Raw genomic sequence first — 26,582 nt, 5'->3', positions numbered from 1 at the left:
TACAGTAGAAACCAGATTTTAATACAAGATTCAAGTCTAGCATTTGCTATTTACAACAAATAAATATTGCCCCTCCCCAACTGGTAAACTTCTTTTGTTTTTGCCTTTTATACAAATATTCAACACCCCTCCCCGTACCCCCAATTCTCCTTTCCCACTAACCCCGTCTCGTGTGGTCTCGTGGAGCCCAGCGCGCAGCGACCGATGGCACCTGCAGTGTAGTGAGAGTCAACGGCAATGGGCCTCGGCGGAGACCGTCCCCGCTCGCCGGGTGAAGAGTGTGATCTGTGGAAAGGCTCCCCGCCCTCCTCTCCCGGGGGAGGGCTGGGCCGGGGGTGGGTGAGACGCCCTCGCTCTGTTGGCCCCGGCGGTGGAATCTTTGGTGCAGCCTGGGAAAGGCTAGCATGGTGGAAAGAGGGCCCAGGACCCGAGAAGGGCACGGGCCAGTGCCCGTGGGCATGAGGAGAGAAGTGCAGTGGTCAGACCCAGCGGATGAGTGGGTGCCCTGGGGTGCCCCTGGGCACAGGTGGCAGTGACCCACACCTGAGCAGGTGCGGGGGAAGTGCACAGAGGGCGGAGCGCGGCGGCAGGCGGGGCGCCATGGCCGTCGGCCGCGCTCCTTGGCAAAAGTCAGCTAGTCTTCTGGTTCCAGAGAGCGGAAGGCACCTAAGGCAGCGAGTGGTCCACGGGAGGCCAGGTCAGCCCAGCAAACAGCAGGCGTCAATCCCGGCAGCAGGAGAGGTTCAGGGTGAACCTGGAGTCTGGGGGTGGCCTGAGCTGGTAGGTCAGGCAGAAGGTCCCCGCCCGGCCTGGGCCACTGGTGTCTCTAAGTGCTTAGTCACCCAGCTAGCCCGCGCCCGACAGAGTGGTCCCGTGGCTGGCCAGCGCAGGAGACCACCTAGAAGATGCCCTTGGCAATCTTGAGTCCCTTCTGCTTCATGCGAGGCAGAGTCGAGCTGGTGCCGTGCCTGACCTTTGCCCCCTTTGTGAAGGTCCGTTTCTTGAGGACAAAGTCATAGTTGGCGGTTGAGTTCATGGCGTAGAACACATTGGCGTTGTCAGGGATCTTCAGCTCTGGTGGGAGAAGGGCGGGGAGAGGGTCACAGATGCTTACAAGGGCCCCACAGAACAGCCACCGCTTGAGGGCCCCCCAGGGCAGGCCTGAGCCAAAGAGCTGAGACCCCCCCAATCCAACAGCAGGAGTACCGATGAGCCCTCGGAATGACACCTGCCGAGGAGACACTCAGGAAAGCCAACGACTCTTGTTTGGAAACGGACTCTGGGGACGCCTGGGTGGCTCAGTTGGTTGGGCGGCTGCCTTCTGCTCAGGTCATGATCCCGGTGTCCTGGGATCGAGTCCCACATCGGGCTCCTTGCTCGGCAGGGAGCCTGCTTCTCCCTCTGCCTCTGCTGCCTCTCTGTCTGCCTGTGCTCTCTCGCTCGCTCTCCCTCTCTCTCTGACAAATAAATAAATAAAACATAAAAAAAAAAAAAGCTCTCTCTCTAAAAAGAAAAAGAAAAGGGGCTCTGACTCCACAAGTCCCCACCTCAGTCTGGAGTTGGCAAAGGGCCCTCCGTCCCGCTGCCTGACTGCCTTCACTGACCACGATTTCGAGCCAGAAGACTTCTAGAATCCAGAACACCTCTCCTAAGTCCTGCCCTACTCAGGACCAAGGTTGGGGCTGGCAAAGGGCAGGTTCTGCCCCAGGTCTTCTGCGTCAGGGTCCCGGGAATCCACGCCCCCCGGGCAGCTCCTCCTCTCCCGTCTGCTGTGGACAGGAGCCTGCTGTCACTCAGCTTCTCGCCCCGCCTCCCCTTCCCCACCCTGCCCTGGGCCTCAGTCTTCCTGTCCTGTGAGATGGAGGCTGTACCTGCCCTGTTCCCCCCAACCCTACCAAAATGGTGCGAGAAGGTGAGAGAGGGTTCCGGAAACGACTTTTGGGGATGCTGGGGGTCGCCAGGAATCATCTGGGCTAATGGCTGGCAGCTCATGGGAAAGAACAGAGCCCCACGTCCCTAGAGGTCTGTATGGATCAGCCCCTGGCTCGTTACCTCCCTGTGGGGACGAGGAAACCGCAGGCGACGTGAGGGCCGTGCCCCAGCTCCCTGAGGCCCGCCGTCGGCCTCCTAGTCTGTGCTGGCTCTGGTTCTGCCACTTTCCCAGCTCTCACCCACCGAGCGGGGCCCCTCAGAACCTGGGCTTCGTGTCTGCTGTGGTCTGAATGTGTCCCCCCAAATCAGTGGGAATCCACACACCCAGACGCTGGGGGCTTTGGGCGGTGATACGGTCGTGGGCCTGGAGCGTCAGGAGTGGGACGGACGCCTTATAAAAGGGGACCCTCGCCCCTTCTGCCACGTGAGGACACCAGAAGGTGGCCGTCTGCCCCGTGGACGAGGGCCCTCGCCAGAACCCCATCTTGCCGGCGCCCGCGCTGTGCGCTGGAGCCGCATGTCTCAGTCCATCCGCCGACCCGGCCACCGTGGCGCGTCACAGCGGCCCCAGCGGACGCAGACAATGTCACACGTGAATGGATTTAACATACTTGAGGCTCAGGTGCACCGCGGGCACGATTCCTTCTGAAGCACTCGTGCCCCATCTCAGCCAGGGCGCTCCCGTGAGCGGCCCCCGGGCTGCCTGGCCCCGGAGGAAGAGCCTTTCCCCTCCCCGCGTGGTGCCGCTCGCTTGGAGCTCGGCCTCCCGCAGCCTGTTCACGTCCAGCCAAGGGCACGCACGTGCCAGGGGCCGTGATGGCGCCCGTGCGAGGTCGCCCAACCCCCAGCGTGGCTGCGCGGGGTTCTGGGAACGCGGGCCCCGGGCCCAGGGCTGTGGTGTGGGGCTGCTCCCACGGCCCATGCAGCCGGATCCCGGACTTACTCCGATCGTCGGAGATAACCTGCACGAGCTCGTAGTCGTCCGGCTCGTCCTCGTCCAGGTTGTGTTTGTCCATGGCCTTGCGGATGACGGCCGGAGCCTTATCTTGGCTGGTGACCTGGGTCGGGGAAGGGGCAGACCGTCAGGTGCAGGGCCTGGAGAAGCCCCCCGCAGCGGGCAGCCCTGGGGACCCCTGGAGATGCCTCACACTGCAGACAAAGGCTCAGCTTCGGGCTGGGTGCCGGGTCCACGGGGCCCCTCCACCTCGTCCTGCCCCGGGAGGCCTCTGTGCAGGGATGGGGCGCTTTTCCCAATTGTTTCTGCCCCCCCCATCCTCCTACAAGCCCGCCACCTTCCTCCCACGCCACCTCGGAAACCTGCCTGCTCCCGGGGGCTCCCCTTGAGGGTGTCCCCGCCGGACAAGGGAATCAATGAACGCAGGGAAGAGACAGCGTCTAGGCCCAGCCCTGGAGGGAAGAGAGGAGCCCGGGGCCGCCTCTGTGCCAGGTCTGCGTTGGCTGGAGGCTCAGGGGTGGTCAGCGTGGGCCGACCCCCCTGCCTCGACCCCAAGGTCACAGTGCAGACAGGCCTTGGACACGGGGTCATATGAGTGACCGTTAATGACAGTCAAGCTCAGCACAGGGCAGGTGTGGCACGGGGCACCTGGCCCGGTGTGAGCAGATCGGGGGGGTCTTTGGGGACTGCACGTGGCTCCTCTGCAGCCTGAGCTCCGGAGCATGAGTCCCCCCGCCGCCCCCACTCTCCAGACACACTGTCTGGAGACAAAGCCCCTTGGCTTGGTCTCAGGCCCTGAAGGACCTCTGTGGTCTGGCCACCTCCACGGCCATCAGCCTGCCACGGTCCCTGCCTCCCCACTGGCCTTCCCGCACCTCCTGGCCCCAGCCCACCCCCACAGAGAAGCCTCGAGTCCCCGCGGGCCGCCCTCCTCTCCAACCACCGGCAGCTTCTGTCTTCCTCTGAGATCCAGACCCAAGCCCTGAGCCCTTGACCTCGGGCCTCCTGCTGCTCCTTCCAACCCCTGGGCCACCCCGCTCCCCCTGAGGCGCCTCCTCCGTGAAGCTCTCCTGGGCACTCGCCCTCCGGGGAAGCTTCTCGCCGGCCCCTCCCAGCCCCGTGGCAGCTCGGCCCGGGCGCGGCGGCCACCCACCAGGATGCTCTTGTACATGTTGCCGTTGTCCACGTCCAGGCTGACGCGGATGATGCAGCAGTCGCCCACCTGCTGGTTGTAGAGCGGCAGTGAGGAGCCGCCGCCGCACAGCCCGGACACGGAGCGCTTGTGCGTGCGCGTGGCGGCCACGGGCGTGGTGGAGGCCGAGGAGGAGGACGTGCTGCTGGAGGCCGAGCTGGTGCCGGAGGTCTCCGGGGACGACTGGGAGGCCGACTCCCAGAACTGTGGGGACGGCACGGTCAGCAGGCGCGCCCTGGCCAGTGCCCTGCACCGCGGGGACCCCAAGAGCTCCGTGTAGGCGCTGGGGCTTCCTGGCCACTTGTGGGGGGCCGGGGAGTGGGGATCTAGCCCCCGGGGGGAGGGGGTGTGGCAGTCACCTTTCTTTCCTGACCGTCGGGGGACTCCGGGACAAAGCTCACGTTGATCTCCTCCACGTCGGAGCTGGACGAGCCGGCCGAGTGGACGCTGAGGGCGTCAGCAATGTCCCCGCTGCTGAGGTAGGGGCCGCACCTGAGCTGGTCGCAGGACTTGGAGTGCGAGCTGCCGCTGCTACTGAGCTCCCCGCTGGGGGCCTGGCGGCTGCGTGGAAGGATCGGCTCATCTGGGGGCCTCCCCTGGGGCCACAGCCCGCCCCTGCCCGCTCCACACCACAGTGCAGCCTCTGTGCCAAGCGCTCGGTCAGTCACCAGGCCCGTGTTCCCTGCCCTCGGGGTGATGGATCAGGGTCACCCTATTACGCAGAGGCACGCTCAGCCCGAGGCTGCGTGGAGCCGGGAGGGAGCCCGTCCTGCCAGCCCCGGGCGCTCACTCGCTCCAGCGCTTGACGATGGCCGCGTTCTTCTTGGCCTTGAGGGTGTTGCTGGCCGACTCGGAGGGGGGCTCCAGCTCGCACGACAGGTTGTAGCTATGGGACAGAGGCGTGGCTGTGAGGCTACGGGGAGGTGCACCCAGGTCTGCCTGGCCCAGTCAGTCCAGCGCCGACCACGACCCCGCACCACAGCCCGCCCAGCGCGCCTGATTCCTGCGCAGACGCACCTCTCCGTCTCGCTGAGCCGCTCCATGGCCCGGAACCAGGCCCGGAAGTGCTCCTCGGGCACGATGCTGTAACTGTTACACGCCGACTGGAGCAGCTTGATCTGGGCAATCACTTCGAATTCCTGGGGCCAGAGGGCAGGGCAGGAGAGCGTGGGCATGGATGGGGCGCTGGGCATGGCCCCGGGGCAACCCCCCCCCCCTACTCCTGCCCAGGCCCACCCTGTTCTCAGAGCCGGGTCCAAACAGCCCTCCCAGGAAGTCATCCCTGAGTCCGGCCTCCCGCACCTGCCCTCCGCCTCTGCGTATCACACCCGCCCCAGGAATACGAGGGGAAGCGGGATGCAGCCCAGCATTCTACCCGGTGGGTCTCGATTCCACACCCCCGCCGACACGCAGGGGCTGCAGGGGCTCACCTTCCTCCTCTTCTCAAAGTTGATCAGTCTCCCCTGAAAAGCCAACAGCCAGCGACCCTCAGAAAGCGGCCCCTGGCCCAGGACCGCCCCTCAGCCCCCCTCAGGCTGCACTCCCGGCTGCACCACCAGGGGGCGGGTGGGTGCACGCACCCTGGCTCTGGGCAGCCCCCAGGATCTGGGGGTGGCTGGGTGGGGGTGGGGGACGGGCAGAGCCTTAAGGAACTTCTGAGGACAGGAGAGACTGAGGCCTGTGGCAAAAAGGGCCAGCCTGGCCACCCCGGTGCCTGACCTTGGACGGCCGGCCCCTCTCCGTCTGTGGCCACGGCCTGAGGACAGACGGCGAGCGGCGGGGCCAAAGCCTCCTGCAGCTCTAGGCCTCACCAGCTGGGCACCCAGCTCTCCACTCACGGGGGAGCTGGGCACGGGGGTGGCCGGGGGCTCTCAGATGAGGTGTGCCTAGCGCTGAGAGCTCAAGGCTCAGTGAGGGGCACCTTCCTCCGGGGCTCCAGGACCCCAGCCCCACTCCCACCCCGGCCGGGCCCGCAGGGCTCACTCACATACAGATAGTCCTTCATTGCGGTGTCCAGCATCACCAGGTCCGTGAGGAACGTGCCCAGGTAGGGAACGGTGCCCTGGATGATACCCTGTGGCCGGGAGGCAGGGCCGATGAGCCGGGACCAGAGTCCCCCCTCGGCCGCAGCCTCCACCCCGGCCGCCCACACGGAGCAGCCCGGGGACCTTCAGCTGCCGCCCCCAGACTCCTGCCTAGTAGCCACGGGCCCCCAGCTCCCCCTAGCCACCTTCCAGGCCCGGCATTTGTCAAGTCACCGAGGTTCTGGGGTTTCTGGACCCTCGTCACCCCTAAACCCGCCCCAAGCCCGGCGCTCCCAGGCCCTTGCTCTGGCGGCGGCCACCAGTGGCGTCAAGACAGCAGCAGGTCAGGGCGCGGCCCTCACAGGGCCCAGAGGAGGTCCGGTCTCGCCGGCAGGTCATGCACTGCCGCCGCAGGCTGGGGGAGGGCGGCGGGGGCGGCCCTTCCTCTCCTCGCGGGGAGGCCAGGCCTCGCTCATACTCACCGTCTCCTTCGGCCGCTTCTGGGCTCTCTTGGGGTTCATCTCCAGGGTGGCAAACTTGGAGGTCCCCTCCTGCCAGGGTTGAGGACAGGGTCAGCGAGACCTTCCTCTCCTCCCCAGCTTCCCCTCCAACAGACCTGACCTTGGGCCTTGGTCACTGGTACAAACGCGGTGCCAGAACGTGGGACCGCAGCCCACCCTCCCTGAGCCTGTTCCCTTGTCTGCAGAGTGCGGATGAGCACGACACCCGCCTCCGGGGGTCTCCCGGGTCCCGGGACTCTGCATCCCACACCTGTTCCTGTCGCTCTTCTCCCTCGTTCGCCCCGGGGTGAAGCCCTGCACAAAATTCACGCCCATTTCTTTTCTCCTTGTGCCTCACTGCCTCCCCATGAGTCCAGAGACCAGAGGGACCCCAGGCTCATCACACCTCCATTTTCTGAGAGCAGGGACTCGCCCAAGGTCTCAGAGGACAGTGGGCCCCTCACTCCCAGCGGGAGACCTACTCCCGCTAACTGGTTTTCGGGCGAACTGGAGGCCCTGTGGGGAGAGCCTAGCAAGACTCCCTGGGAGTCTGTGGTGTCTGGCCCGGGGCAAAGTCAGGAGCCCCCCACTGTACCCACAGCTGCATCCTGGGTCTGCTCATTTGGACCCAAGGCAGGCAGCCCCTTTGGGATGTGGCCTCTGGCCTCCCCTGTAGCACCCCGGCCCTAGGCAGGCAGGGAGCCCTCCCCTGAGCTGTCGTGCGGACAGGAGCCCCCCACTTCCGACCCCATCCAGCCACCTGCCTGGAGGAAGCAGGACACCTGCTCATCCTGCCAGCTCACCTATCCCTTCTGGAACGTCCCCCGACTGCTCCCCCACCATCCCATTACCAGGGTCTCCTGTTCCCCAAACTGCCCCCCACTGGCCAGGAACCAAAAAGATCCCACTCTCCAGAGTCCAGATAAGACAGGACTGGAATCGTTCAAAGAACCATTTGCTGAGACCCTCCCTCCTCCGCCCAGGGTTCACCTTGATGAGCAGCTCCCTGCTCAGCGAGTAGTTGTTCTCATCGGAGAAGATCTCTGACAGCTTCTGAAAGATTCGGAAGCTCTCCCTGTGGGAAGGGAGGACAGACTTGGGAATGGCACACACGGGGGTGCGTGCTAATCCATTTTATTTTAGAGCCCAAGGCCCTGAACTGCCCGGATGGGTGGTTTCCACGCAGGGTCCCGCTCTGCAGGCCCGGGGAGGGGAGCTCTGTGTGTGGGGCTCTGTTCCAACCCATTTGGATTTCAAGAGGACAGAGTAGTGTGGCTGCCGAGTAAACCCAGGAAAATCTCCAGTGTGGCCCAATCTCGTGGCTGACAGATAAGGAAACTGAGTCCCGAGGCAGAACTGCTCGCCTAAGGCCAATGGACACTCGGAGGCCCCACCAGCTGACCCAGGATTCGCTGGCCCAGGATTTGCCGACCCCTGGCAGGTCCCAGGTTCCCCCTGGAGCTCCTGCTGAGAGAGGCCCGCCCACCTGGAAACTTCTTCCCACGTCTTCTTCAGCCGGTGGATGGAGTTGCTCTGCAGGGCGGACAGGATGGCGTAGAGTGATGAGAAGTTCTTGAGGACGCGGCACTCCTGGGGGAGGAAAAGCAGGGCTGAGACGTGGCTGGTCCCCGTGGCTGGGAGCTCCCGACCCGGGGGAGACGGATGCCCGCGGAGCCCGGGGAGGCAGCACTCCCAGGAGGGGGATCTTGGCGCAGCCCACAGGAGGGAGTCATGGGGCAGTGAGCATCCGGGCGGCGGGATATGCCAGTCGAGGCTGGCGTGCCCCAGGGAAGGAAGGGCCCAGGATGCCGCATCACCACGCTGAGGGCAGATCAAGTGAGACAGGGGCTCCCCAGGGCCCCTCGGAGGCGTACCCTGGCCACCTCGATCCAGTGCTCCACCACCCGGGCCCTGCCCCGGGCCGTCACACTCCGGTCCCCGAGGCAGGTGGTGATGACGCAGTTGGCCACGCTGTTGAACTGGGTGACGGTGGCGCGGACGGTGGGAGCCAGGTGCTCCTTGCCTTTCCTGTCTCGCTGGGACCAGATGGAGCCCAGGCAGTGGTAGGGCACCACCTTCTTGAACAGCTCCTGGGGACCAGGGGGGCGTGTCACCCAGCTGTGCCACACCCCGGCTCGGGATCCCTGCTCCCCTAGTCCCAGGCGGAGCCCCGGGTCAGAGCTGAGCTCGGGAGCGGACGATGTGGGGCAGGATGTGGCTGGAGCCTTGCAGGCGCGCGTGCGTGCGTGCGTGTCTGTGTGTGTGTGTGTGTGTGTGTGTGTCTGGGCTTTGCTCTCTGCCTACCACATGCGTCCGGCACATGAGTGGCCCAGGATGACGTGCTGGAGGAAAGAGAGCCCAGCATTTCCAGCAGCCTGCCCTCACCGACTCCAAGCACCAGAAGGGGCCTCACAGCTACACAGAGCAGGGGGCACTTCCGGCTCCCCCATCAAGCCTTGGGTCCTCTCCCCCCACCCCGTCCAGGTGCACGGCCACTGTGGCTGCCATACCTTCGGGCTCTGGTTTCTGCCAGAAACTCTAGTACACAGCAGGTGCCTAAAAAGTGCCGAGGCCAGTGAGGCCTCCTGGCAGATCGGGGGGCTGACCCAGGGAGCAGGCAGCCCCTCGGGGAGCTCTGCTCCCCCACCAAATAGGCCAGGCCCCACCCAGCCCTCGACTGTGCCCCTCGTGTAATCCACAGTCCCCGCAGGCTGGGATGGGAGGGTCCCGTCTCTATGTCCCCAGTCCGCGGATCTCACAGTGAGTCCTCCTGGCACTGGGAGCTAGAGCAGGACATCAGCTGGGGACCGGACTATGGCAGGGCATGGACCCAGGGCCAGAGGAAGGGGTGCCCCTGCCCTGTCCCAGCACGAAGAGGCACTCACCGCATCCATCAGGGTAAACTGCTCTGCTACCAGGTCGGGAGGGAAGGCCAGGAGGTGAGGCTTCTCATTCAGCCCATTTTCTGCAGCCACAGCTGAAGGCCAGGGAGGCTCGGGCGCTGGAGCTGCCCCTGGCTCTAGAGTTTGAGACAGAGATGGCTCGGGTTCTGGAGTGGGAGCCGGAGCTGCGTCTGGTTCTAGAGCGGGAGCTGGAGCCGCGTCTGGCTCTGGAGCGGGAGCCGGAGCCGCATCTGGCTCTGGAGTGGGAGCCGGAGCCGGAGCCGGAGCCACGTCTGGTTCTAGAGTGGGAGCCAGAGCTGCGTCTGGCTCTGGAGTCCGTGCTGGAGCCGTGTCTGGCTCTGGAGTAGGCAGGAGAGTTGGTGCTAAAGCGGACTCTAGTTCTGGAGCTGTTTCTGGAACTGGCGCTGGCGCTGGCGCAAGGGACAGAGCTACAGGAGGAGAGACGTTTCCATGTGCCTTTGCAGATACAGAGCTCAGCCCGGGGCCTCCCAGAGAAGCCGCAGCCGGGAAGGAAGCCTCAGCGGGACGGCTCCCCACGGACGGTGCAGCCGCTGGGTGCTCTGAGCCCAGTCCTTGCTCCTGGCCCCGCAGCAGCCCTTGGGCTCGTCCCTGTGGGGCCCGGCAACCACCCCTCCCCACACCCCCCCAGGCACCCAGGCCGGCCTTCTCACCCTCGGGCTCTGCCTGCGCGGGCTCTGCGCGCTCCAGCTGGGCCAGCAGCAGGTGGGCACGGCGCTCCAGGTCAGAGCCGGGCATGTTGAGCTGCACGTAGGCCACCAGCTGCTTGAGGCAAGGAAAGTCTGGGGGCTGCCAGAAGTCCTCCGAGTACTGGTCCAGCCAGGTGCCCAGAATGGAGGAGATGGCCCTGGACGTAGGCGGGCAGGCGGCAGCGTCAGTGGCCTGGCCCTTCCTTCCACACGGCCCCCGGGGCACCCCTGGGGATGCTCCATCCAGAGGCCAGGCCTGCCCCGCCCACCCCCACCGGCCATCCAGGCAGGGGCAGGTCTGGCCAGCAGGTGCGAGCCGGCAGTCTCCATGGGAGGGAGCCCTCATCTCTGATGTGAGCACCCCTGCCTTCCCCAGGGGGCCTGACCCACTCCTCTGTCTATCTGGGGTCCCTCCTGCTGCACCGTAAACCCCAGGAAGGTGGGGAGGGGGCGCAGCGTCTGCTCTGTCCCAGCCCTGGGGCACACGGTAGGCACTGCAGAAGGGAGGAGGGAACAGGCAGTGTCCCTCTGCCCAGCCTCCTGGGCTCTCATGGCCCTGCAACCCCTAGCCCCTGCTCCGATGGCTGCCCGACCCCTTTCCAGGCACGTGGGGTCTCCTCTTCTCACTGACACTATTCTCGGGAACTGCAGGAGGGCAGCTGGCCTGGGACACTGAGGCGTGAGGCCCCCATGTGAGCCGGTGGCCCCGGGATCTCAGCAGAGCAGGCAGGGCTGGGGCAGGCAGTGGTGGGGACACGTGGCCTCAGGGCCCAACCCTGGCCTCCAGCCCCCAGCCTCCCCAACGGTCTGACTCCCGTCTTCCTGCAGGAGAGGCCCCCACAGCGCGGCCCTCCAGCAGCGGTCACAGACGTGGGGGCCAGGGCTCTGCCCCCACCAAAGCCCCAGATGTCTCCCAGCTGGGAGACATGGGTCCCTCCCATCAGACCCAGAGTCCACTCACTTTTTTAATTGGTCCTGGGGGCCGCCGTCTTCGTCAGAGTAAGGGAGGATACACCCGTATCTAGAGGAGGCCGTGAGGGCGTCACGTCTACCGTACCTGCCGTGACGGCTAGGGTTACCGGCTGACCCCCGACTACAGCGGAAGCCCAGGAGGGCAGGGAGGCCGGTCTGCCCCGCTCACGGAACTATGCAAAATGTCCAGCAGGGGGCTGGTGTCCAAGCGGGGAACGGCTGCGGCCAAGACACCCTGCCCGGACTGGGGTGGGGAGCCGCGGGGAGGGACGGGGGCGGGGAGCCGCGGGGCGGGTCCGGGCGCCGCTCACCGTTTGAACAGAAGGTCCAGGACCTGCTGGGTGGTGGTGAAGGCCCGGTAGGTGCACAGGAAGATGGTGACGTAGGAGAGGTCGCTGCCCTGGAAGGCGGGCACCAAGTGTTCCACCAGCTTCTCCAGCGTGCCCGCCTTCACCGTCCTCACCTTGCAGGTCTCATACAGGCTCAGGGCGGACTCGTTTTCACACTGGGGTAGGACGAAGGAGGGGTGTGTGGTCAGCGGCAGCGCCTGGGGCCGCCAGGAGGGTGGGGGGCCCGGGCTCAGATGACATCCCAAGGGCCCAGGGATGTGAGGTCGCAGAGAAGATACGCATTGCCCCAAGCTGAGAAACAAGCTCAGCTTTAGAAGCGGAATCTGAGGGGTGCCCTGGGGGGCTCAGATCACGATCCCAAGCTCCTGGGATCGAGCCCCACATCCGGCTCCCGGCTCGGTGGGAAGCCTGCTTCTCCCTCTCCCACTCCCCCTGCTTGTGTTCCCTCTCTCACGCTCTCACTCTCTCTGTCAAATAAATAAATAAAACCTTAAAAAAAAAAAAAACAGAAACAGAATTCGATATGGGGAATAACAAAACATGCAGACACAACCCTTCCGGGTCAGTCTGTTGGCCGGAGGAGGAAAAGCACTACCCCTGTGAGCTCTGGCAGAACATGCCCATCCTTGAGATGAGAAGACAGAGGCCCCTTCTGGGGAGGGAAGATCCACGGGGGTTCTGTGCAGCCCGGGCCCATGGCACTGAAGGGCTGAATCACCCTGACAACCGGCCTTGCTTCCGGAATGGTATGTGGTCGAGTCAGGTCCTTTGAGCCGCAGGGGTCACATGGCCGAGCTCGGCGTGACAGCAAATCGTAGAGGAGCTCAAGCCTCCCTGCCTTTGGGGGAAACTGGCCCTTCCCTGTGCCGACGCGGAAGGCGGGGCTGCGGAGTACTGGGACGGGGGCAGGGGGAGTTCAAACTGGACAGACTGGGGTGCAAACACGAAATCACCTGGGGCCCAACGTCAAGGGAAAGCAGTAAAAATATGTCTTTTTAGATGTTCATGCAGGTATGAATGAATGAACGAAAAAAGTGAGGAATCACTTTTTTTCCTTTTCTTTGGAGAGAGAGTCTGCATGTGCAGGAGGGGCAGAGGGAGTGCGTCTCAAGCAGGCTCCACGCACCATGCGGGGCCGATGCGGGGCTCGATCTCACGACCCTGAGATCATGATCTGAGCCGAAATCAAGAGTCGGACGCTCAGCGACTGGGCCTCCCGGGTGTCCCGTGCAGAGTGATCCTGCTCCTGGCCAAGCCCAGAGCTGGGCAGCGGGGAGGGCGTGGAGGCCCAGGCTCCTTTGGGAGCGGGACTGTGGGTTCCCGGGGTTGGGAGCCCCGCGGCCGCACTCACCCCAAGCCAGCGCTGGCCTTTGTTGGCCCCGGGCTGCGCCTGCACCTTCCGCAGGGAGATGGAGTAGATGAGGCCGTTGAGCAGCTCCTCGCCGATCTCCTGCGTGCAGCTCTGGAGAGACAGGGTGGGGCCGTCAGGGGCTGCCCCTGGGAGCCTTCCAGTCCTCAGCCGAGGCATGGCGTCCATACCACCCCCTCCCCCCCCCCCCCCCAGCCCGGCCCGGCCCGGCCCGGCCCCTGGCAGGGATGAAGTGGGCTGGCAGTTCCAGGGCTCAGGAGTCACCCTGGGGCGGGAGAACGCGGCCCCCAGTCCGCCCCTTTCCACCCCATCAGCCGCCAGCCTTCCAGGCCCCTGGAAACCTCCGGCAACGTGCTCACGGCCAGGGTCACCCCCTCTGTCCCCAAGAGGGGTACTGCCTTCCAGCCATGTCACAGATGAGGACGTGGACGCTGGGAGAGGGGCAACCTGTCCAAAGACGCGTCGCCGTGGGTGGACGACAGACCAGGACCCCCGAGGCCCTCCTCCCTGCTCCCCAGCTGACTCAGCAGGCGCGGGCAGCTCCTCCCGGCCCAGCCCTGGAGTCAGCATCACGCGTCAGGGGCAGGCGTAGGGCATCCCCGATGGCCACATCCAAGGCCACTTCCTTCCCTTTCTGCTCATTCATGCCCTCGTGTCTTCTTGGGCAACAGAGGAGATCCCGGTTCCCTGTCTGGCATCATGTGCGCGGGGACAGCGGGCAAACAGTGACTGACGGTGCAGCGTCTAGGCAGATGACTGGGGTTTCACTGGACCCCAAACCACGGGACTTTGGCTGGGACAGGAAGTAAAGGCCCTTGTTTTAGGTGGCAGTGACCCCTCCCACTGGGAAGGCTGGCCTGGGGCCGTAATCTCCAAGCCCCGTTACCTGTCTGCCCCCCCACCTGGGGGGGGGCTGCAGTAGGGAGGGTGGCCTCTGAGGGTTGAGGGAGGAGCTGGGATGTGCCAGCTGGCACAGGGCCCTCGATCCCGCGGTCCATACCAGTGGCTGGGATCACGCGTCCCTGTTCTAACCCAAGGCGGGTGTGCAGCTTACGGGAGCCCCGGGGCAAAAGTCCGGACTCAGCCCAGCCACAGGCTTCCCTGAAGCCGCTGCCTTGGCAGGGCCCTGCCGCACCCCTGGGGTCGGCGACGGGGTGCTGGGGCCTCTCGCCTCCTGCCGCCCTCGGGAAGGCCACTTCCTGACTGTGGTTGCCCTGCCACGCTGGGCACCGGCCCAACGGGGAAGCTGCTGCCGTCGCATTCTCTCTGGAGAGAGAGCCAGCCTCTCTGCGGAGAGTTAGCAGGGGACCGGCCGAGGTCCCCCGAGCGCCACCACCCACACTCACACCGCTCCGATGACCCGGCCCCTCCGGTGGACAGGGCAGACTCCTCCTGAGCGGAGAAGCTGAGACAGAGGCTCACGTTCCCTCCCCCGTCTGGAAGAGCCCTCAGAGGACGCAGGCTGCAGAGACCAGCTGTCCCCCCTGCCGGACGGGGGGCCACCCCCCTGGCATGTCCTCAGGGGTCTGAGCTACTTCCCGCGGAGGCCGAGCCCGGGCTGGAAGGGCCCGGCATTCTCCCCGGTTATTTTAGCCACGTGTGGCCCAGCTGGGAGGAACACCCGGACTGTGGGCAGTGAGCTGGGAGGCCCCGTGCAGGGCCTGCACTTGAACTCCACAGGGCACCTGGCTCCTACTGGGGCTCCATCAAGGTCTCTGGGTGCTGCGGGCAGGCAGTGGCCATCCCCTGGCAAGTCCAGAGAACAGCACCCCCCACCCCCGCAGTGAGCCCTGGTCCTCGCCAGCAGAGCAGCTGGCCTGCGGGGTACCTGGTCCCCAGCCCCTCCCCCGCCCCACCCTGGGGGGAGCCCCTTTCTGTCGGCTGGTGGGGGGGGCGGGGCGGGATGCCAGGAGTCACACTGGCTGTGACGTGGGATTCGTCGCCCTGTCACACAGATGGGGCGCTGCTCTGGCTCCTTCGGGCAGCCGCAGCCACGGCAGAAGAAAGCAGACCCCCAGCGCCGGTGCAGGAGCCCGTGACCACCTCCCACGAGGCGGCAGAGGGGCAGGCTCTGAAGCAAAGGGCCCGGGGCGGGGGGGCGGGCCAGGAAGTGGCAGAGCGGGACATTTGTTTCCTACTCCTCCCCGCTTCCAGGGACAGAGAGGGAAAGCAGCTAACGCCAGGCATCTGCCCCCCCCCCCAGGACCCCCTGCAGCAGAATGGGCAGAGCCCTGTGCCTGTGGGTGACCCTGGGCCACCCTGCGGGCAGAGGGCAGCGCATGCAGGCCCATGTGGGGGGGTGCTCTGGTGGGGGGGGGCTCCTGGGGAAGGATGGGCGTGGCTGACCGGACAGATGGTCTCGGGGAGGCCTCTGCAGGGCAGGATGGTGCTCGGCTGACTTCTAGGGGAACAGAACGCCACAGGGATGGCTGTATCCTTGGGGAGCCAATGGCCCCAGGGCCCTGGGATCCAGCCGGCAGCTGGGCCTTCCACACACCACCTGGCCTTCCACGGCTTGGGTCAAGGGGAATGCGGGTGGGGCGATACCCCCAGACCTTGGTAAGCAGAGGCCGGCAGAACAGGCACCCAAGTGCCCCACACCCCACTGTCCCTCTGAGTGCAGCCCAGAGCCCCAGGGACAAGAAGGAGGAGAAACTACTTGGGTGTCACCCGATCAGCCTTCTCAGGGTGACAGGCCAGCAGCATGCCTGTCCCCAAGTGACTGCAGGCCAGGCCGCATCCCACCCCCACTTTGGGACAGACCCGAGGGGCCCTGCTGGCTCTTCCCCAGCCCCGCCAGCTCTCCCGGAAGGCGGCTCGTGCCTGTGTGTAGGGAGACGGCGCCGTCACAGTCATCCCCCCTGCTCCCCTGGGTGTAGATCTCCTTATAGTGAGGGCCGGAAGGGGCCTCCAGACCCCCCAGGTGCCTCCTCCGCAGACTGGCTCCTCCTACAGAGACCCAGTCCAGGGCTGAGACACCCAGAAAAGAAGGGCTCAAGCCTGCACCCTGGGGTCCTCCTGTCTCTTCAGGCCACGTGCGGAGACCTGGTCCCACTTGGGCGGGGCAGGGGTGGCTCCGACCACGGTGGCTTGTGCCTGCACGAGATGAGGTCCTTCGTGTACCATGCTGAGCTGCCGCCCCGGGCCACAGAGTCACGGATGCCACCCCGGGGCCCTCTCCTGGACACTGGTCGGCACCCTGCAGCCCCAGGCACATGAGGACCCTCCGTGGGGCCCGCCAGACCCCAGGACACCGTCTTTCATGAAGGGCTCTGGCTCCCAGCTTTGCCGAGCCTCTCTGCCCCTGGCCTCATGAGCTCATCCGGGAAACGCGGAGAAGAGCAGCGGCGCTCTACGGGCAACAGTGGGGTCCAGAGACGGTGCACCGCACCTGGCACGTGACACACGCCGGAGACGGGAACATTTTAGTATATGTGCTGCCGAAGCGAGCACCCGGAGACGGGAACAAAGGATACCGGGCACCGCCTGCTGACCTCAGCCCCCCAGAGCTGCTGACAGACACCTAGCGGGGAAACCCTGAGGGCCCCCGTGGGAGCCTCCAGGACAGCCGCTACAGGAAGGGCGGGGGTCCGCAACTGCCCGAGCCAGCCCTGCAGCTTTCCGACTTGGCCTTTTGCTCACGTGCAGGAGTGGCGATGGGAGATGCACAGAGGGCCTGGTCAGTCCTCCTGGGGTCCCAGGCTCCCGGACCGTTCAGACAAGGCATCCTGCAAACACTGGGGGAATGGAGACCAAGGCCGCGGGCAGCGGGACTGGGCTGAAGAGAGAACCAGGACTTCTCAAGTCTAAGTCCTGGTTCATTTCTTGGACCATAATAAGCTCCAACAAGTTGGGGAGAAGGAAAAGCCTCCGGTGTGCAGCAGGGCCCCACCCCTGCCCTCTGGTGGGTGTCCTGTTCCCTGAGCCCGAAGACATGGCCAAGTGGGGACTCCAGGTCAGCCCTGGATGGGGCTGAGCCACACTCCTGACCCCACGCACTGCATCCCCTAGGGGCAGCCTGGGCTGGGGACCGTACAGGGGCTGGCTTGCCAGGGCAACCCGGAGCTCAGTGACCCCAGACACTGGAGTTTGGTGACCAGCCTCACTGAGCCCCCAAGAGGCTGTCCCCAAGGAGCCCCCCCCCGCCACTAGCCTGAGCCCAGTTACTCATCAGCATGTAAAGAGAAGAAAGGAAGGATGCCTCAAGTGCAGGGGGGCAGGGGGAGGGATTCCACGCTGGCCGTGCCCACTGCCTGTCCTCTTGTCCATCCAAGGCCAGCTCCTGGCTGTCAGACTAGCAGGGTACCCCACGTCACCTTTGAGGGATTGCAGCTGGTGGCAGCTGGTGACAGCTGCGGGAGGGTGGCCTGGCTCCAAAGGGGGTGCGGGGCAGGGCCAGCTGAACGTCCAGCCCCAAGAGCCACAACCAAGCGTCCACCACCAACCACAGAGTCCGAGGTCTGCAGGTACTTCCTGGGGGCCAGGCTTTTTACACACGCGTCACATTTACTTGATGGGTGAGGGAGGAGCCGGGTGGGGAACTCACTCAGGTCAGGAGCCAGGAAGCGGCAGCCAGGGCCCGGATTTTAACCGTGGCCGGTGAACCTCGTCCCATCGAGGCCTGCCGCTGCCGGGCTCCGCTGTGGCTGCTGTGCTCCGGCTCAGAGCGGACGCCAGAGCTGGGAGGACCTTCCTCGGTGACACAGCTGGTTGGCAATGGCGGGGCCCAGCCTCCTTGTGCCCGGCACCCTTCCATGGCGTGGATGGTTTGCTGGGGTCCCAGCTGCGGGCCTTGAGGTTCAACTATGGGAACCGGGCCTGAGAAGCGCCAGGCCAACTGTGCCCCCAAAGCCCAGGGCATGGACACTGAGTGCCCTGGCACCTTGTCAGAAAACACAATCACGGCAGCTGCCACCTGTCTGGCCATTTTACAGATGAGGATAAGTGAGGCTTTGGGAGTGGGAGCGGGTCCAGGGCTGCAAGGGGCCCAGCTGGCTTTCCCCTGCAGCTCCCTCCCCTCTCCAACTTCTGACCAGTGTGTGCGAACCTGCCCCGTTCCCCAGAGTGTAGAGCAACACCCACACCCTGGAGCTCCCCACACGCTCCTGCCCTGCTCACCAAGCAATCTTCCAGCTAGTCTCTTTTCACGCCCAGCTGCGGGCCGGCCAGCAGGGCTGCGGGACCGGGACCGCTCAAAGTTCTGCCCCTCCTGCACTAGGCTGCCGGTTTCGTCTCCCCCACCCTTAGAATGGGGAGCGGGGAGAGCCGCTTCGCCAGAGCTGCAAGTCCGGGAACACCACGTTTCGGAGCCCGGGCCTGGGGCAGGACGGCCACAGCGCAGTGCCGCGTCCTGGGAGCCGTCTGGGCAGCTGGCCAGTAGCCCCTGGGAGCCTGTCCTCGACTCCTGGGCACTGGATCCCGAAAGCACCCCCTCCTGGCTTGCTCAGAGGCTGCCCAGGGCCGGTGCGTAATGACTCCAGCTCCTTCTACCAGCCCCGAAGACAGGGCCTGGAAACACAAGTCCGGCTTCCGAGTGGAGGATCGAACCGCCCAGCCTGTGGGCAGTCCCCCGAGGCTGAGTCCCACTGTCCCTGCTGCTCCCGGGACACCGCCGGGCATGCTTCAATGTCTCCCACCCACAGGAGGAAGGAGGGCCCAGTGCCAGCCAGCCTGGCCCCCCTTCCTCTTCTCCTGGGACCCCTGAGGAGTCAAGCCAGAGGGGAACCCCGGGTCCCTCGGGGCCCAGTAGGTGGCAGTCAGTCCCCTCCAAGGCCCTGCAGTCTGGAGTCAGCTAAGACGCCCTCCTCACAGATTCCAGTTTGCAGACAAAGACCCCCCACAAGGCTGCAACTCTAAGGCCTCCAGGGTCAAAGGCAAATGAGCCCTGAGGCATAAACTGGAGAGCCGCACAGAGCGTGATCAAGAGACTGGACAGCCCGGAAGGAGGCAGGAGACTGGGGGCGGTGGTGGGCGGCGGCCTCTCCTATTTACTTCTCCTGAAGAACAGAGAAGACCTCCGAGTTCCCCCCAGACCATGCTCAGGCCCTGCGGTCTGACGACGGGGGTCTCGTTCACTAGCTCGACGGGGGTCTCGTTCACTAGCTCGGTAACTCTGCGCCATCTAGCTCGAGCGCCGCAGGTGATTCGTCTGTTAAATGGGCCATCCTGACAGCAAAGAGACAAAAATTCATGCAAAATACTTAGCACGGAGCCTCCCACAGAGTGCTGGCTCCTGTCTGCTGTGTTTTTAAATCTGTGGGGTCCAGCCATGGGCTTGCTCCTTCCTAGAAACTCTTCCCAGTGTCCTCTGGCCAGAGGACTTTTGCTACCCTTCCCTTGACTGCCTGGGCCTGGTTCTGTCCCCCTCGCAGCTCCCACCGTCCCCCACCCCCCCGCCCCATGCACTTTTAATGGCCTTGACCATGAGCTCTGCCCTAGCCGTCTCAGATCCTTGCAGTGGGCTCCTGCATACAGCAGGCGCCCAATAAAGAATGCCCCCATTCAAGACATGGCAGCACGTCCTTCTTCGCTGTGCATACGTTAAGACCAGCGACCCCGCTCCGCTGGCCCACCGTCTGCTTTAAAGCGGGGTGGACAGCTACCCTGCAGGGCCGGGTCGAAGGCAGCTGGAGTGCGGGGTCAGGACCTGCAGCCTGTAGGTGCTCCAGAGCGAGATCTCCTCCTGCCCAGCCAAGGCAGCGGCCTGCCCAGAGACAAGGGCATGGGCCAGGGGGCTCCCACAGAGCACAGAGCCCTGCTGGCCGAGCTGGGTCAGCTGTGACCTGGCTCACGATCATGATGACGGGAGGCTGCCCAGATGTGCAAGGACATCCGGCAGCTCGGAGAGGGAAGGACTGGGTGGAGACACGGGAGGGAAATGGGGCCGGGGGTAGGGCAGGCAGAACTCGCCTGGTGGCTTCCAGAGAGGACAGGGACCCTGAGCAGGGTCGCTCTGGACTGCTACAGAGACCAGGAAATCAGCTCCAGGATGGGGGGCGGGCGTGTGTTGGCAGGAGGGACAGGGACTTCCCAGCCCACCCCCCTCCCCTCGGCCCATGGTAAATGGTCATTGTGTTTGGTTTCCGGCAGTGGCCTCCTCTCCTGCCAGGATCCTGGTTTTCCTGCCCAGCCAGAAGCTTCCCCTTTGATTTCTAAACAGCGGCCGTGGCCTGGATCTCGGTGCTGAGGCCGGGTGAGGGAGAGCAGCAGGGAGAGCAGGAGCTGGAGAGGGGGAGGGGAACAGCGGGAGGGGGAAATCGGAGGGAAGGCAGACCCCTGGGCGGGGGTAGGGCTCCGTTCCTCTGGGATGCAGACAGACTGAGAGAGAGGAAGAGAAGCAGCAAAGGCCCGCCCCACCCAGGCCAGGAACCTGCCCGGCCCCCTCTAGCAGGCAGGCCAGACCCTCCCAGCGCACAAAGCCCAAGCCGCTGCCAGACGTAATGAAAGTCAGATGAGTACTGGGCTGGTGTCAGGCCTCCCACCCCCACCGTCCCTGGGGGTCGCTCCAGCCGCCAAAGACTGGAGCTGTGGCTGGATGAGGGCTGGAGAACTCGCCCGGCCCTGACACCCACCCAGCTCAGGAGGAGTCTCCAGGCCCACAGTTCCCCCACCAAAGCTTTCCCCCCACCACTCAGCTTCCCCCCCACGGTCATGGAGACATGCTTTATCCCTGGGCAAACAGGCTTCTACTCCCCGTCAAGGGACTGGAGCTACACAAGGCGCAAGATCCAGGCCGGCCACCTCCAGCGACTACACCACGCTGCGGCCTAACGTGATGGAAGGGTGGGGGCACCAAGGCGGGGCGGGGGGAGGGGAACCTAACCAGCAGGGGTCTCAAACTTCACCCTTAAGGCTCTAGTTTGGTTTAGATGGGCGCCAAGCCCCTGGACCCAGAGATGGCCTCTGTCCAGGCCCCATGCCCGGACAGAATGCGGCCAGGGGACCCGTCCCTGGATTCTGCCACCTCTGCAGCGGTCAGGTGCACAGTCAGATGCGAGGGGCAGGGCACTCCCCCAACCCACTGTGACCCCATGACCCGTGGGGCCCCACTGCCCACAGCGCACCAGAAACCAGAGCCACAGCTCTCACCTAGTTACCCCACCCCCTGTGGTGACAGGCTCACCCCACTTCTCTGAATCCTCCCCAGTCCTTACGAGGGTGTCCGCATACTTTCTAATCAAGCAAAAATGAGTCACGCCTTCGGCCTGAGAGGCCCTTCCCGCCACCTCCCTGCCTGGACACCTCGCAGCACAGGTTGGAAGACTGCCTGGTGCCCTCCATCTCCCTTCTCGGGGCAGCCCTGAACATCGGATCCCGTCTGCCCACGAGGCCGCTGTGGTCCCAGCTGCTGAGGAGTCGGCCGCCGAGATCACTATTCACCACCTGCACCGCGAAGCCCGCTGGCAGGCGACGGAGAACGGCGGCCCAGCCCGCGCTGTCAGAAGTCCGGGGACGTCCCGGTGACAGCCCGCGGGAACGAGTTTTCCCCGGGCGGTAGGGGCTCGGTGGGGCCCGGCACCGGGACAGAGCGCGCTCTGGTCCCCGAACGTCCGGACGGTTCGCGCGGCAGCCCCCACGCCCGCCTCGCTGCTCCGGGGCTCGGCGCGATCTCGTCGGGCTCACCCACCTCCAGGCGCGGCAGGTCGGGGTCGAGCTGCGTGAAGCTGTGCAGCACCACCGGGCAGCTGTCGGGGCCGCCCACCTCCAGGCGCACGGCGTCCCACACGCTGCGACTCCGCCGAGAGCCCGGAAACAGCGGCTCGGCGGCGCCCGCAGGCCCGGCCGCCTCGGCCCACATGCGCTGCACCATGGACGGTCGCGGGCGCGCGGGCGGCCGGCCGGGCCGCGGGACCCGGGGCGGCGCGGGCGCGGGGGCCCGCCCGGCGCGCGGCGGGGGCGGCGGCGGCCCGCGCGGCTCGGCGTCGCCCTGCGCTCTGCGCCCGCGGCCCGGCCCCCCGCGGAGGTCAGGCCGGGGGCGGGGCCTCGGGGCGGGGCCGGCGACGCGGCGGTGGGGGCGGGGCCGCAGATGCCGGGGCCTGAGACTGCGTGTGCGCGCGCGCGCGTGCCCCGGCCGGCCCGCGGACGGGTCGGCCCGGAGCGCGCGTGCTGTGCGTGCTGCGGGGGGGCCGCGGTTAGACACCCTGCGTGGGTGCGGGGCTCGTGGAAGCCCTCACTGCTGTGTGTGTTTGGGGAGAAGCCCTACCCTTGCCTCGTCTGCAGTACTGCCTTTTAGCCCCACGGGAGCAGGTAGGCGCAGAAGGGAGGTGGAAGGGCTGTCAAGGAGGCGAAGCGGGGGTAGAACACGACAGATGTCACCGGGCTGGAGCCTTCTAGACATTCACGAAGGTAAGGGGTCCAGAGGGACGGCTGCCTGCTGGAGCACCTGTGACTTGGCTGGTCGGCTGGGGCCACTGGAGACTTGACTGGTCAAGATCTGGGGGCAGTGTCAGGGCGGGAGTCAGGCTGCAGGGCTAGGGAGCCCCAGCTACACCTTCTAGACGCCTGTGAGGTCTAGAGGGAGGCTGGACTTAACAGCCGGGTCAAGAGGGTATTTATAGGCATAAATCAGTGGGACCGTCTTGCACACCTAACCCACTGCTGGGGCCTTGCCTGGCCTCTGGCCTCAGCCCTCAAAGAGCCCCAGCCATTGCTGTGAGCAACCCTGGCAATAATACCAATCTCCCAGAACCGGTCTCCTACCATTGGGCCTCAGTTTCTCTATTTGTAAAACGAGAGGGCAGGACCAGACTACACGTTCCATAGCATATCGTATGCACTCACTGTGTGCCAAGCCTCAGCTCTCCACGCGGGGAGCTTGAGCACCCTCCAGCCAGGAAACAAGGCCTTGACAAAGACAGGTAGAAAACAATCTGGCACTTTCTATTAAGGGCGTTAAAAATGCGCTTGCCCTTGGACTCAATGATCCACTCAGGAATTCCCCCTAAGGCCGATGCAATCAGAGGCCCAGACATGGGTCCCTGTACAAGCATATTCACGGAAGTGTGGATTACCGCTCTGCCAAACTGAACCAAATCAAATGCCCTGTGCTAACTCATAGGGCCCTCGGCGCCACGGCGCGCCCGGAGAGCCCTGGTGCAGGGCGTGGTGTGTGTAACCGGGGAGTAGGGAAACCAGACTGCCGAGTGGCTTTCAGAGCAGACGGTACACACATGCACTCGACCCGAGGGACCTCCTCTGCAAAAACGACGGTGGTTATTTCTGAACAGCACTGCACATTTTTTCTTTTCACTTCCAGAGTTTCCTAATTTTTCTACAATACTGTAATAATCATGCACATGTAATAAATGCTATTTGGTTCTTGTTTTGTTTTTTTTAGCAAGATGAGTAGATTTAGTTGGGGAGGCTGTTTTGGAAGCTTCTGGGCTCTGCCCCCAGGGAGGGCCAGTCGGGGAGGCACACTTGGAGGAAGGAGCTCCTCACGGAGCAACAAAAAGGTGACCTGGCCGAGGGCCGCTGCCTCTGGCTAGAAGCTCCTCTTCCCACTCCTTCTCCTGGGGCCAAGTTCTCCTCCTCTGGGAATTCGGAGGGAATCCAGCGCCTGCCAGTGCTCACTTATCTCTCCCTGCTCTGCTCTCTTTATCTCCTTCTCCCAGGGAGGGGCCTTGGAAGCAAGCTCAAGCCCATTTTACTGCCTGGAAAAGGGCGGGTACAGGCCAAGTGACTCCTGAGGGCGGGAGGAATGCACCTGATGTCCCCACCTCTCCAACCCTGAAGGTCCAGGTCCCGGGCCTCAAGGGCCCAGGTGCGCTGGAGAGGTGAGGAGTGGGGAATTCCAGCACCCCCCACCCACCAACACAGCTGGCTGGGCTGCCCCCCCCAACCCAGGCTACCTGCACATTATCCACGGGGAGGGGGCAGGACAGTGTAGCCTTTACTCAACCAGTCCTTCTGCCGCGCCCCCCCCAACTTTGGGGGCTCTCCTCTGGGGTCCTGGCAGGCCTGCTCACCGCTCCAGCTGCGTGCACACCGCACACATCTCAGTTCCCAGAGTGCTGGTGTGGCCGACGGCAGGCTTGCACACCGAGATGCCTGGGTTTGAAGCTGAGCTACACCTTTTTCTCACTGTGGGACCCCCCTCTCCCCCAGGCAAATCACTGCCCCATCCGAGGCTGCTTTCTCCTACGTAAAGAGAGCATGACTAAGGAGGCAACCGGTAAAGCCCTTCACACAGGTGCTCGGCGTCCCCACGACTCTGCCCCACGCAGTCAGTGACCGAGGCTGCGGTTCACGGGGCACGGCCAGCTCACGAGACCCTCTGCTGAGCCGTCACGCACTTCCCTTCGTGATCCTGCCCCAAAGCTGTGGGGCGGACCCTTACCACGGGCAGGGGCAGCCCGAAAGAGGGGGCCAGGGCGGTAGGTGCTGCCTGAAGAACAAAGTCACCCACGAAGTGTTCTTGCCAAAAGCCAACCGCGAACCCCGCCAGCCTTCTGCATGTAACTTCCATTTGGGGGAAATACGGGGGAGGTGGGAGGAGGTCGCGCTGCTGCCTTTTAAACACACCAGGACGACACCGTCCAGAAATTCCAGACGGTAGGAATCTCTAGGGGACAAACCACCCAGTTCCCTCAACAAATTGGTTCCAGGAGAAAAAATAAACAAATAAAGGGGAAGCCATAGACTGAAAGAAAGGTAAGAGACGTCACCAAATGCAACACTTGATCGATTTTGGATGGTGATCCGAACAAGACAACTATTAAAAAAAAATACCACCAAAACCCACGGGACGATCGAGATTATTTGACCATTGCTGGATGTTGGAGGATATTCAGTATCGCCGTCTGGGCGTGATTGCGGCAGTGCAGTGACGATTAGAGGGACATACGGGAGTTTGTGTGCCTGGGATCTGCGCAAGCAGCGTCGGCCACAGGGGACGCGGGACGTGGGGGCAGTGAGTGGTGAGCGGACCCCAGAGTCTCCTCCAACACTGGGGAGCGTAGCGGCTGGGATGTGTCTATGTGCTCCCCGCTCTTCCGTCTAGCTGGAAGTTGCCAGGATAGAAATTAAAAAGGAAAAAGGACAGAGTTTGAGCCTCACCTTCGAGGTCCCCGAGGCTCCCAGCAGCCCCCAAGGGAGGGCAACAATCCCCAGACCCCAGGTCACGGCAGTGCACACCTGGCCAGCTTCCCCACTGTCCATGTGCCTGACTCACCCCACGCCTAGGGGCTCTCTGAGCGTGCTCCCAACAAATAAGGCTGGGGCTTCACTTTGGAGGCCATGGCAGTGGGGCGCTGGGAAACTGAGCCACAGGGCTCACCTGGGGCTGGAGGCAGCCTGGTGACCTTGGGCGAGTGAAGACCAAGGTGACTGCCCCTGCCCTCGGAGGGTCTGCTGGGAGAAACGCCACAAAGTACTGTGGAAAGTGTGGGGTTATTAGAATTGGGGCCCTCCGTCGCTCATCCTGCTCACGGCTCGCCCCACCCTCAGCGGCCCCAGGTTCCCAGCCTTTCCCGGGGAGTGCACCTGCCCTTCCTCGGGGCTCACAAGGAGCCCCGAGAACAGCGCTGTGCTGTACAGACCGTTCTGGGGCCAGGATGCTCCCTGCAGAGGACGCTTCCAAGATGGGCTGAGAACTGACAAGTCGGGCTGGAAGCAGGCCATATCCAGCCCACACGTGTGTTTTGTTTGGCTCGCAAAGTATTTTTAAATTTTTGAGCCAACAGTAAAGGTCAGGTGATTTCATATAAAAATCCACATTTCTTGCTTCTCCTGTAACCTCAGACCATCCGGTCACCTGGGCTCTGTGTTCCCGAGCCACGGGAGGCTGGGTGGGAGCTGACCGGCAGCGGCTCCGTCACTCCCAGACTCCCCGAGCAGCCGCCTCCAGTTGAAGGGAGAGGGGTCTGGAGGCCAAACCTCTGGGGCCCCGTCTCCTTCCTGCTTCCAACCCACCATTGGTCCCCCAGATGCACGGCAGCTAGAGGGGTCTGGACCCTTCAAAAGTGCCCCCACGACCTTCAGGGCAAAAGACCGACTGCTTGGAGTGGCTCTGGCTTCCATCTGGGGCCCCTCACAGCGCCCCGCCAGCTCCCACAGAACTGCTTCTGTCCCTGGAGCCCCGAGCCAGCCCCCGTCTCCTGCCGGGCCCGTGCTTCCCACCTGCCACCCACCCCCGGTCCGTGACGGGGGATCCCTACGTGCTGCTGCAGCCCCAATCTGGACCAGCTCTGGCACGGCGTCCAGGGAATGGGGTTTGGGCCCGGCCGCAGCGCTGGGGAGGTCTTGGAGCCACAACGGGGCCACAGGCCCTGCGCATCACCTCCTCCCACCTGGGCTTGGCCAAGGCCACAGAGGGCGCTGGTGGCCACCCAGACTTGGGTCAGGCCTCAGGGGAAGACCTTTCACCTCCCTCTGGCAGGTGGAGGGCCCCTGTCTGTCCTTTGTGGGCTATATTTAGATCCCGAGGAGGACATGAACAGGGTGTAGCCTGGCGGGGCTCCTGGGTCACTTCCTTATGTTAGCGTCATCATTCCTGGCCTGCCTGGCTCCTGGGCTGGCCTGCTGTGGGCGGGTGAGCACACACCTTGGCAGGGGGTGGTACACCTGGGCCAAAGCGTAGGCTGAGCCCCACCCCCTCCGTCTCCGGCTTCCTGGGAACTTCCAGGGGCCTCCTTCTCTTCCTCCTCCTCCTCCTTGGGGGGAGGGGGCTTTCCCACAG

General features: G+C 64.5%; 1 protein-coding gene across 8 annotated transcripts in view; it reads right to left on the bottom strand.

The window, feature by feature from the left end:
* The window catches only part of RALGDS (ral guanine nucleotide dissociation stimulator), a 44,242-nt gene that overhangs the window by 1,344 nt on the left and 16,316 nt on the right, over nucleotides 1–26,582 (bottom strand). For 3 of the 8 annotated variants that reach the window (XR_006820848.1, XR_006820847.1, XR_006820846.1), the window contains exons 2-18: nucleotides 12,887–12,997; nucleotides 11,497–11,690; nucleotides 11,175–11,270; nucleotides 10,178–10,371; nucleotides 9,489–9,934; nucleotides 8,478–8,693; nucleotides 8,090–8,193; nucleotides 7,594–7,678; nucleotides 6,586–6,654; nucleotides 6,067–6,153; nucleotides 5,510–5,542; nucleotides 5,097–5,218; nucleotides 4,870–4,965; nucleotides 4,439–4,640; nucleotides 4,041–4,283; nucleotides 2,876–2,990; nucleotides 163–1,074 (exon numbers count right to left, since the gene is read on the bottom strand). Coding sequence is in view for 1 of the 8 variants with exons in the window: in XM_046023312.1 (XP_045879268.1) it covers nucleotides 899–1,074; nucleotides 2,876–2,990; nucleotides 4,041–4,283; nucleotides 4,439–4,640; nucleotides 4,870–4,965; nucleotides 5,097–5,218; nucleotides 5,510–5,542; nucleotides 6,067–6,153; nucleotides 6,586–6,654; nucleotides 7,594–7,678; nucleotides 8,090–8,193; nucleotides 8,478–8,693; nucleotides 9,489–9,934; nucleotides 10,178–10,371; nucleotides 11,175–11,270; nucleotides 11,497–11,690; nucleotides 12,887–12,997; nucleotides 21,531–21,713 (2,772 nt within the window). In the remaining 7 variants the exon portion in view is untranslated. Of the gene's footprint in view, nucleotides 1,075–2,875; nucleotides 2,991–4,040; nucleotides 4,284–4,438; nucleotides 4,641–4,869; nucleotides 4,966–5,096; nucleotides 5,219–5,509; nucleotides 5,543–6,066; nucleotides 6,154–6,585; nucleotides 6,655–7,593; nucleotides 7,679–8,089; nucleotides 8,194–8,477; nucleotides 8,694–9,488; nucleotides 9,935–10,177; nucleotides 10,372–11,174; nucleotides 11,271–11,496; nucleotides 11,691–12,886; nucleotides 12,998–21,530; nucleotides 21,798–26,582 lie in introns of those variants that run through there. The other 5 variants (XR_006820842.1, XR_006820843.1, XR_006820844.1 and 2 more) reach the window with 4 other exon arrangements.

The sequence above is a fragment of the Meles meles genome, chromosome 11 (assembly GCF_922984935.1).
Source record: "Meles meles chromosome 11, mMelMel3.1 paternal haplotype, whole genome shotgun sequence".
NCBI lineage: Eukaryota > Metazoa > Chordata > Mammalia > Carnivora > Mustelidae > Meles > Meles meles.
Note: the sequence above shows the minus strand (reverse complement) of the source record. Positions and strands in the feature narration are given on the sequence as shown.